This window comes from Culex quinquefasciatus, chromosome 2 (assembly GCF_015732765.1).
Source record: "Culex quinquefasciatus strain JHB chromosome 2, VPISU_Cqui_1.0_pri_paternal, whole genome shotgun sequence".
Lineage (NCBI taxonomy): Eukaryota > Metazoa > Arthropoda > Insecta > Diptera > Culicidae > Culex > Culex quinquefasciatus.
This window is the reverse complement of record NC_051862.1, coordinates 175,336,251-175,348,013: the sequence shown is the minus strand read 5'-3', so window position 1 is coordinate 175,348,013 and position 11,763 is coordinate 175,336,251. Positions and strand designations below refer to the sequence as shown.

Genomic DNA, 11,763 nt, shown 5'->3' with positions numbered 1-11,763 from the left:
GAGGTTCTGCGTTTTTGGCCTTGAATGTTTTTTTTCTCGAGTTTTAGAGTTATTTTTGGGTCATAATATGGCCCAGGTGATTTTTTTATTTGTTATATAGGACTAAAAAACATTTTTTGAGCTAAGGTGCGTGATAGTGACAAATCTGAATTAGAAGTAATGAATTTAAAAAAAATGGAATATTGGAATTTTGTTTTAGAGGATTTAGCTTTTGAATATAGTGCATGATGGTAATAAATCCGGTTTAGAAACCATGAATTAAAAAAAATAATATTGAAAACTATTCAAACATATTGAAAATCTGGGCAAATCGAAAAGTACTTAACATTTTTTATTATAAAATATACAGTTTTCAAGTGACAGCTCAATTCAGGTATGAATGACAATATCTCGGAAACTATTGGTTCGATTTTCAATGTTAAAAATTTAAACTTCCGAAATTTTCTGGTCTTTTCAATATTTAAAAAAAAAAACATAATTTGGTCTAAAATATGAAACAAGGAAAATTATCTCTAATTTGACCTTTTCAAAAATTAAAATTTTAAAAAGAGTAATTCAGAGTTGAGTAAAGAGGAAGATTTTTCCAAGGGCGACAACCTACGGCCTGGTCCTGCATGAGAACATCTAATAATGTCTCAATATTGGCATCATGCAGACGATAAACGCCCAACAGGGAGGGTATCGTTGCGTATCTTCCTAAATTGAAAAAGATCAAACGTGCATATTGTGCATATGTAATCTAAAACCATAAAGCCCAATTTGCAGGTTTCATTATCAACTAGCTGCGAGACAATAGTTGTGATCTTGCAGAAAAATGAGCAATTGAAACAAGCATCCCTCCCTCGCAAAAACGTTTTGCGCCACAACCAGCCATTTACCATCGGGTGGTCGCACTTAAATCGTTGGCGCGCGCGCTCTTGGACAGGTGGAGACATCTATTGTTTGTTGCCCCCGTCAATGGCGAGCATCACGCGTGCGTGGGTGACTTACCTGCTTGTGTGAGCTTCCTCCCATCATCATTGATCGTCATCATCATCACGTCCATTTCCATATGGAAAACGAGAGTGAAAATTCAACTCTCGCTCGACTTGTGGTTAGTCTTGTTCTAGATTCGATTGAAGTTGGTCGTCCGTGATCCGCGAGTGTGCTTTTTCGACTGGTTGTAAAGTTTAAATTTTTCAAAATGTGGAAGATGATTGGCAGATTTAACAATGCCAACTGTGGAATCCGGCTGCAACTGCTGTTTTGCATGCTAACAATCAGTCTACAGGAACTGCAACAAGTTTACGGTAAAAGTGAAAGTGATTTGAGGGGGTAGTTTTGGGCTGCACAACCAGTCGTTGCCGGCTAAAAGTTGTTTTTGACAATGGACACTTTTTTTCGGCGAGGTAGTTAATGACTGCATTTAGAATTGGTGCTCCAAAACGAGGCCAACCGAAACCGTGTGTGAAAAGAGGACATAGTGAAATGTGTTTTTTACGGACTGTGTCAGGAATTGTGTGGACTGTTATTAAAAGTGAAGAAAAAAAATAGTGAATGAACCTGACATTTGCGGAATGAATGCAAGAATATTGCTCCGATATAGAATTTTGTCTTGAATATAAAAAAATATCACATGTTTATAGAACCGAGATTAAAGCAATCAAGTAAAAAAACATTTCATATTCTGCCAAAAAATCTTAGAAAAAATAATGAATTTTCTTTTGCGCTTTTGAATAATTTTTTTTTTTCAAAAAATCAAGGTGTTGATGGGGCATGTAAACAAAAATGTGAAAAATTAATATTACATTTTCTGTTCAAGCTAAAATTGGGAAGATCCAAGGAAGATATGTTCACAGTTGAAAATAATACATGGTAAAATTACATTTGAGAATGGTGACAGATTTTTAGTTGAAAAAAAAAGTCTGATTTTACATAAGGAACCGTTTCTGTTGAATTTAACATTTTTGCACAATATTTTTGGTAAAATTACTCAAAAACGAAGTAGTATTCAATCAAACAAATTTTCAACCTTTCAAAACTCAACCTTTTTTACCTTGTTGATTTCATCAAAAATAGTATGAATCTCGGTTTTCGTCCAAATCGGAAAACCCATTAATTTTTTGAACCACTTCAAATAAAATTTCAAAAACCTCTATTTACAAGCTGCGACATCTCGTTAAAGGATGATTTAGATGAAAATCGAAATTCTTGCTTGTTTTGATGGGATCAGATTTCGCGAGTGGTGATACGTTTGAAGTGGAATGACCCAAATATCCCCATCCTTTTTTTTTGTTGTTGGAAAATCGAAGAGCAAAACATTTATATTTGATTTATTTGAGGAAGAACAAGGAGAATTTAAACATTTTGTATAAATGATCTTTTGCTTCTAGTTTTTAGGGGTATTTTTCTGCATCGATTTTCATTTTAAATATTAGCATTTCTCTAGAATTTTGAAACTTTTTCCATTGATTCCTTTTGTTTGAATATATCATTTTGCATCATTTGTTTCTTCATACAAGTCTCTATACAATTTTGGGGACTGTCCACAAAAAATACTATGAAAACATGTGAAAATCTATGTCTCAAGAAAGGTTTTTATTTTATTTTAAACTTTTTATCACAAAAACTCAATTTAGAAAAAAAATCTTCGATTTTTAGTTTTTTGATATGTTTTAGCAGACATAAAAATAAACGTTTGAGCTTTAAGATATGAAGCAGACATGATTCTTATGTAACTCCTCTTTTAGAAGAACTTGTTTTTTAAAGTAAAAAAAATGCACACAAAATAAACGTTTGTAGATGCAAAGTGGAATTTTAGATTAAAAAAGAACTTTAGCTATTTGCAGGCATCAACAAATTGTTTTTTTTTAATTTTCAAAATAAGTGTCCAACCTTCTTGAAAAAAATATATTCGATAAGCTGAGAAAATTCTGTACAATTTGCTTTTCATCAGATTTTCAATGATACAAGTGAAACCTTGGTATAAATTTTCCAACCTAATGAAAAAAATCCAGATTTTTTCAAATCTTGACTTACATTTAAAAAGGGGTCCCAAACAGCCATGCCAGATATACAGATAAATCTGTATTTTACAGATTTTTCGATCCCAAAAATCACAAAAATCTGTATATGCAGATTTTTTAAAATTGATTATATTTAATAATTTCAAAAATTTAGTAATTGAATTATGCTTTAATATCATAAAAAAGCTTAAATCTTCTGTTAAATTTTTAAACATGTTTTGTTTGGCTTCGAATTTGACATAATACAGATAAAATACAGATTTATTTTAAAGAAAATACAGATATCTCATAAAATAATGTGGCATCGTTGGTCCCAAATCATATTATTATATTGTATATTTTTAATATGTTTTCAAGGCCATTCAGATTAGTTTTCAAGTCCAATCTCAACTTAACCTCCATTAATTTTGTTTTGAAAATCAAGACAAAATAAAATTATTTATAAAGCATAACGGTCAGGCATGCCAGATATACAGATAAATCTGTATTTTAAAGATTTATCGATCCCAAAAATCACAAAAATCTGTATATACAGATTTTTTGAAAATGATATATTTAAATTTTTTAACAATTTATTGATTGAATTATGCTTTCATATGATTAAAAAGCATAAATCTGCTGTTAAAAGTTAAAAAAAAATCTGCGGCTCCGAATTTGACACGAAACAGATAACATACAGATCTGCTTTAAAAAAATCTGGCATCATTATTAACGGTGCACATCAACCAAAGCTTTTACACCAAGATTTTTGGTACAGACATTTTAGTATCTGCGAAACTACGGAATCTACCGATATGATTTTTATTCATACCCTAATATACAGTCTATACATTAATTAACAACAAAGTTTGACTATTTTTATAATCAGGTTATTTCAGGATTGGGTCCGTAAGTTTGACAATATTGCAACTTCCTTGGTTGCTGTGCAGTGCACCCATAAACAGTTCAAATTGTATCTACAAACGATATGCTTCGAAATAATATTTTTTGAACCACATATCAGTCATAAAACTTGATAAATATTATGCTTCTAAGAGTTCTCAACAATTTTGTAAAATTCGCCTCACATTTTGAAAAGCTTCAAGAGTTTTATTTTCAAATCCCCTGAAATCTTTTCTTCCAGCACACTCGATCGTGGAAAGCGAATCAACCGGAACCAGCAACTCGGCAGCGTTCCGCGGAGGAACGACAGCTTCCGGCTACGAACCCAAGTCCTTCTACCGGATCAGCTGCCCGGGCCAGAGCGAGTGCGTCCCGCTGGCCGATTGTCCCGAGCTGTTGCTGGAAACGGCCCGCCAGTGCTACCGGGGGGACTTTTCCCTTTCGTGTGGGGTGAACGAGCTGGAACCGCACGTGTGTTGCCCGCGGACACCGAACCGGTTCGACGACGACCGGAACGGCGATAGCGTTGGTTGTGGCAAGAGCATTGTCCAGGGTGACTACTACAACGGGCTGGGCGCGTTCCCGTTTGTGGCGCGGATCGGGTTCAAGAGTAAGTTGGGAAGATCGAGATCTCGGGGTCAGTTTTGACCGAAGGTTGGCAGACCAAGTAGCAGATCAGATGGGTTACACGTGGTTATGTAAATCAGAGCTCAAATTGCCGCTGAATAATTGTCATTTTACAACGGTTTTCTCTATTGTGTGAAGCTAGGAACTTCATTGAACATCAGACCACCATAATTCACTGCCGTGATGGCTGGCATGCCCGGCATGGGCTTTGTTGTCTGCTGGAATGTTGACCGGTAAATTTGCATAACTGTTTCATGTCAACAGTGAATTTATGGTCTATTGACGGAATTAGGTGGGTCTCGTGGCGCAGGGGTAGCGGCTTCGGCTGCCGATCCCGATGATGCTATGAGACGCGGGTTCGATTCCCGCCTTATCCACTGAGCTTCTATCGGATGGTGAAGTAAAACGTCGGTCCCGGTTTCTCCTGTCTCGTCAGAGGCGCTGGAGCAGAAATCCCACGTTAGAGGAAGGCCATGCCCCGGGGGGCGTAGTGCCAATAGTTTCGTTTTGACGGAATTAGGTGCAATTAAATTTGCGTTTTATGTGTTTTGTTTTTCAGACAATATTTCCTAGAACAATTTTTTATATTTATAATTTTAACCTAGTTTTTTTTAGCTTATGATGGTATGTATAAATTTGTTTGCAAGTTAGACAAGAACAAGACTGAACCTTGAAGACTCATGCTTTTGGCACTCTACAAACAAAGTTTCTTACAAAATCAATTTCTGCTCTAGAACAATTTAAATTAGTATTATTTGATTATAGTTTGTTTTTTTTCATCTTGTAAACTGTATTCTCACAATATTCATATATTTTATTCTTCTCAGATAATATTACGGAAATTTCAATCTTAGAAATAAAACTCTTAACCAGGATTCTGAATTTCAATGAATATTATCAAAATTTGAAACCAAATCAAAACAAAGTTTTTAGCCACGCTCTACATACCAAGCCCGCAATTATTTCCACCATTTTCACAGTTAGTTAACTACAGTCTTTTACCCTTTATCCCAAATCATTTTCGCCAGATACCAAAACAGGATCGTTTATCTATCCGTGCTCCGGTTCAATCATCGCCCGCCAGATAATTCTAACGTCCGCCCACTGCGCCCTGGCCAAAGCGGACAGCCATCGACTGTAAGTATCGCCAGTTTTTTTTCTCCTAGTCCTACTATCTAATAAAATATGTCATGACCAACCGTCGCGATCGTTGCGTAACGTGCAAATAATTGTAACGGTGGCGACCCAGTCACATGGAAAATTTGCGCGATCGTTCGTTATGATCTACATCAAAGAGTGCGGGTGGAAAGGGAAAACCCCCCGGAGCCAATTTTCAAGGTTGATGGGGATTTAAGTACAGCCTCCGACAAACCGGGAGATCGCCATCAGAGCGCGCTGTCACGAAATCGATTCTAAACGCTTTGCATTGATGTCCGCCCATGTTGTTGTTGTTTTCAGGTCTTCGGTGAGAATTGGGGACTATGACACACGCACCGATCCGGACTGCGGAAATACCGGGTTCTGCGCACCGGCAGCCATTAATCACGCCGTCAGCCAAATTATTGTCCACCCGGATTATGTGGACGGGCAGTATCACCATGACATTGCACTGCTGATTCTGCGATCACCCATCAACTACACAGGTATCAAATCTTAAAAAAAAAGTAAATGTGGCTTTTTCGACTGTGTTTATTAGCTTAAGATGGATTTTCGGCTTGCAGTCGTTGAGAGCAGCTCAAACACTTATTTGTGTACTTTATCAAATAAGTGTTTGAGCTGCTTTCAACGACTGCAAGCCGAAAATCCATCTGAAATTAAAAAAAAATGTTTTAAATTTCAAACATACTTACAATGACATGAAATTATGGTTTTAACCGAGGTTTTAACCATACATTATCAATGCCTTACTTACCAATTTATTGTAAGATTACTTACTTATACTTATACAAAGCAGAGTAGTTCTCTACGATTTTGCAATTTTAATTCGCGATTTTTAAATTTTAATTTGGATGAAACTTTGTTCATGCATTTCTTATAGTCAAATAGTGTAGTGTAAATGTATAAAATTCTATATCTTGAGTAGGGATTTTCTAAACGATGTGGTGTCTTGGGCAAAGTTGTATGTTATGATAAGGACTTTTCGGAAAAAATGGAACCCGACAAAAATCAGATTATTTTTTTATTTATATTTTTTTTTTCATTAATAAAATTTGAATTCCCTAAATACGTATTTTTTAATTTTCGATTTTCTTCTATGATGTGGGATGGTGAAAAATCTGGTTTAAGAGATAAGATTTTTTATTTAATAGTATTTCTTTGAATTTATCGAAAACCAGGACATAAATATCAAAAATAATTGTTATATAAGTATGCATTTATTTTTGTATTGTCCCACAATATGACTCTACGTATTCTTTAATAATATTAATGACACATTCGGGTGGAATCGAAAATTGATTTTTTCAGCAACACATTTTTTGGGTCTCTTTTAGGGTCTCAAACAACCTCCCAATTTGTTAAGCCCACGAATGGCACAAAGCGAATAAAATTTGTATGGAAATTACTATGGGGAAACATGCGTTTTCACATTTTTGATTAAACAAAACTCATGTTTTATTATTTTATGAAACTAACACCGTAGAAGTATAGCTCTGGATGCATTTAACAACTCTCCCGAAGAAAGTATGGTGCTAAATTGCTTCCAACAAAAGTTACAGAGCGTTCAAGAGAGACTTTTCGAAATACTCGGTGAAAATCATTATTTTTGCCAACACTTGCCAAAACTTTCGAAAACTTTAATATATTTGAGCAATTGGGGTGTAATTTAACTAAATAATGTCTTCTGAACTTTTCTTCATATCGATTTTTAGTAAGGTTCATCAAAATATAAGAACAATCATGTCTGTTTTGTATTTCATGGTTCCTTTGGCAATGTTGGCAGAAAATTTGAGTTTCACTGATTATTACAATACACTACTTTAGAAAACTCTGTAATTTTTTTATGACGCACTTTGGTACCATACTTTCTTCGGGAGAGTTGTTAAGGACATCCAGGGCTACACTTATACGGTGTTAGTTTCATAAAATAATAAAACATGAATTCTGTAAATCTAAAAATGTGAAAATGCGAGTTTCCCCATAGTAATTTACATACAAATTTCACTCTTTTTGCGCCAATCATGGGCTTAACCAATCGCTCCCAAAATTTAGGAGGTTGTTTGGGACCCTAAAAAGGACCCCAAAAATGTGTTGCTGATTGAATTTTTTATCATTTTTAATTTTCCCATATAACTAGATTCCACCCTAATGACACATTCTCCGGGCTAGCATACTAGTGGGAAAACTTTAAACCCAGATTTATTGGCGAAATAAATGTTGTGATTGGATTCTGTATAGTTTACGGCTTGTAAAACCAACTTTTATAAACATTATATATTTATATAACAGGGGTGCTCAAAGTTTTTGAGTGGCGGACCAAATTTGAAACTCTCATGAGCTCGCGGGCCTACTCAATTTTTTTCAATAAATATTATTCATTAGGTTGTTATTGCAATTTGCATGTCTCAACAAACATTGAAATCAGATTAGAACGCTGCAAATATTTTTGTAACAAGTTCATATAACGTAAAACTTTGATTAGGTTTGAGATTTTTCCGCAACATGAAGAGTACAAATTGAATACGTACGGAATGCTATGTAATCACACTGACTAGAGGTGGGCAAAAAAGAGCGAGCCGCTCAAAGAGCCAGTTCACTTAAAAGAGCGAACCGTGGCTCACAAAAAAGAACCGCGGTTCTTTTTTAAACTCCGGTCTTTTGAAAGAACCGTTTCAAGATGGCATGATTTTTGTTATAAATATAATTTATTGAATTTCCAAAAGAAAGTAGTAATAAATTTGTTTTTGAGAATTGAAAATGCAATTTCAAATATTTCATTGCTTATAAGAATTAATCCCAAAGGTAAATGATTTTTCCCGCCCGTGTGGATCAATCGGACCGCGCACTGGACTAACAATCCAGAGGTCGCTGGTTCGAATCCCGCGGCGGGCGCTCTAAAATTCTTTGTGTAAATATGGGTATTCGGCGCCGTCGCTCCGTGCCATACTTTCATACACTTAGGAGCCCAGGGCGGCGAAGTCCTTGTAGATAAAAAGGAAGACACTAGTTGTTGGTACTAGCAATGGTGGCCGACAGCTATAAAGTCAACTTCGTTTTTTTTAAATGATTTTTTAAACCACGCGAAAATAACTTTTCACTGTACAACTGATTGTAAATGAAAGTATTACCGGAATACAAATTTGAGCATTTCAAATTGCATATTTTGTAAAATAATACCAACAATCTACTGAATAGTTTAGAGATTTTGGGAAAAAAATAATCTTTTTGTCCGATTAAACTGTAGCGTTTATAGACTTTATCTTTTAAATCAGAATGTAGAAAAGAGTTAACAGAACATTTTCTCCAAATAAAATATCAGCGTTAGTTCAATTCTTACAGAAATAAACGCAATTTTGAAACTACAGTGGACTCTCTCGTTGTCGATATTGAAGGGACCGTCGAGAGCGGGAGTTATCAAATTATAGAACGAAAAATCAAAGCAATCTGTTTGAAGGGACTGAAAAATTTATTGACAGCTGGAGCAATATTGATATCGAGAAGATCGACAGCCAGAGAGTCCACTGTAATAGCAATTTTTCCAAACATCCTAGATTTGAGTTTGGATTTTTACTCGAATGTTTAGGTTCGAGTATAAATCTTGACATTGAGACCGCCAAGACTTATGGTTTTCAAATGCATCTTCTCGTTTTCAGTTTTTTTTTATCAAGTAATTTATAAAAGTGCAATGTGAAATACCTTATAAAATCGAACAATATTAAAAAAAAAATATTTTCATCAAATTTTTTGAAAAGAGCGAAAGAGCCGTTCAAAAGAGCGGCTCTTTTTAATGAGCGAGCGAAAATGAGCGGCTCCTAAAAAGAGCGGTTTTGCCCACCTCTAATACTGACCATGATAGAGAAGTGTTCAATGTATTTCAAGAAGAAGTTTTCATACCATTTTGAAAGGTTTCAAATAGTTAGTAAACTATAACTAAGAAAATGTTGATGAACAGCATTGATATTCTCAAAGTGTCATGATTTTCACAATGAACGTGATTTCGAATCGGAAAACGGAATGTATTTTCGGATTCTTTGGACAATTTTCCATTAGGTAAAATAAGTTGTGTAAATAATAAATATTATGTGTTTTTGAAATATATTAAAAATAAGCTTCAAATTTATAGGCATTTTCAGTAAAACAAATTTCAAATAAATTGTAAAAAATTTTGATTCGTGTTTCGAATTCAGTTTAAAATGCAATATGAATCGATAATTTTAAAAACAAAACTAGTTTTATCCAATACCAAGCAAAATTGTGACTTCTTAACAATTATACCTAAAGTTTATATGTGTTTTTTTAAAAAAAAAGCTTGTAAACTAAGTTAACTAAATATAAACATTGATTTTTTTTTTTCTTGAAAACGATATTAGCAACCTTATCGATGGTAAATTTCACGTAAAAATAAAATGTTTACGCCTTAAATCTCATTTTAACAAGAAAAACTATGATTATCAAAGTCACCCCGGATTGTATAACACAAATTTTCAACGCACCTTTTTTTAAAGCACTCTCGATAAAACTTTTTTTCAAAAATAGTGCATGGACCTTGTGTGGCCTAACCTAGTATTTCCATGTTTAAAAAATAATAATCTTGAGAAAAACCTTAATACTTGGAAAATATTCCAAAGATAAATTGAAATCCTATCAATGTAACCCTGGCTTACGGTTTAACTTTCCAATACTGTTCAACTGCTCTAAAAACTTTAAAATTCTAGAAGATACTCAGATAAGTCATTTCTTCTTTAAATAAGATTTATTTAAAGCTTTTAAATGTTTAGTTTAAAAAATTTCAAATTTTAAAGTACCACTAGGTTCATTGGAGATTACCTGTCTATTTCGGAAATAACCCGTACACGGAAGCTAAACATTTCGAGGCCTCTCTGTGGCCATTGACCGTGAAAACGTATTTTGTCCAACCGTGTAGGGGGACCATCCCACCGCGCACTGTTCTCATGCGTGTCACTAATTAAGCACCACAAAATTAGAATAGCCAAACGTTTTTCACCTACAACAGCTAATGTTTATTGTGTTTCAGTGGCCGCCCAACCGCTTTGTCTCCACCGAAGGCGCCAAGATCTGACCGTTGGCCGGCGGGTACAAATCATCGGCTGGGGTAAACTCTCCACTAGCGGAACCAAATCGCCTGAGCTGCAATCGCTGGAGGTGCCGCTGACGTCCTGGGACCAATGTGTGCGCGCGTACTCCTCCACGGGAGCCCTCCAATCGACCAAATCCATCGAGGGCGAATGGATGTGTGCCGGGGGTGAAGGTCGCGATGCGTGCCTGGGCTTTGGAGGGGCACCACTCATCATCCGCGATGGAGCTACCAAGAGGTACGCCCAGATCGGGATCATGTCTTTTGGAGCGGAAACTTGTGGCGCACTCAACATGCCCAGCGTGTACACCTCGATTGCGCATTACGCGCACTGGATCGAGTCTAACACGCCGACGACCTTTGTGTGATTTTGATGGAGCAGTCGGGCGGGCCGGTGATAAGTTATTATGTGCGTGTTTTTACTATATTTATATGGATGATGATGATGAATACGTAATAATAAAGTGCTAATTCTACTAGTTATGGACTCGACATTGTTTCATTGTTGACTTGCTATTCTATTTATTACGTTTTATCTTACACTTTATGCAAGGTTGCAAAAAAGTTAAATGTCAAGTCAATATTTGAAAAACGTAAATAAATGTATAAGAAAAATAAATAAATGTATAAGAAAAATAAAGCAATAAAAAAGATATTTAAATTTCATTTGGGTGATTCCATCCAAAGTGGAACAGCACATGAAAATTATCCTCTCCAATCCTGCTAAAATTTGGCAGGGCTAAATCATCATGCAATCAAAATATGCAAGAATCCCGAATTTCATTCAAATCGGACCACTAATTATTGGACAGCGCGCCTTTGTGCTTCTAGCAGATGCGGCGAATGAAGTTGATGTAGGTAATCTCATATACTCAAAACTTGAAAATTCGATATCTCTGGAACGAAACATATTAATTTTTGTCAATAAGTGATTCTTAAGTAAAATTGGCCAGAGAATACAATGGTGAGGTCAAATAAAAAAATAAGTTGGGGTGT

At 35.2% G+C, this 11,763-nt stretch overlaps 1 protein-coding gene across 1 annotated transcript; it reads left to right on the top strand.

The window, feature by feature from the left end:
- Positions 1 to 1,084: 1,084 nt before the first annotated feature.
- On the top strand, positions 1,085 to 11,254 carry LOC6042131 (phenoloxidase-activating factor 1). Its single transcript, XM_038257989.1, has 5 exons — positions 1,085 to 1,289; positions 4,129 to 4,497; positions 5,543 to 5,651; positions 5,973 to 6,157; positions 10,708 to 11,254. Exons 1-5 carry the CDS (start codon positions 1,184 to 1,186, stop codon positions 11,133 to 11,135), a joined length of 1,197 nt encoding a protein of 398 aa, XP_038113917.1. The 5' UTR covers positions 1,085 to 1,183; the 3' UTR covers positions 11,136 to 11,254.
- Positions 11,255 to 11,763: the final 509 nt, after the last annotated feature.

Excerpts from the sequence above, each read along its gene's own strand:
- LOC6042131 (XM_038257989.1), top strand. The coding sequence starts at position 1,184 with ATGTGGAAGATGATTGGCAGATTTAACAATGCCAACTGTGGAATCCGG. Across the intron at positions 1,290-4,128 it reads GGAACTGCAACAAGTTTACG|CACACTCGATCGTGGAAAGC; the intron begins GTAAAAGTGAAA and ends CTTTTCTTCCAG. Across the intron at positions 4,498-5,542 it reads GGCGCGGATCGGGTTCAAGA|ATACCAAAACAGGATCGTTT; the intron begins GTAAGTTGGGAA and ends CATTTTCGCCAG.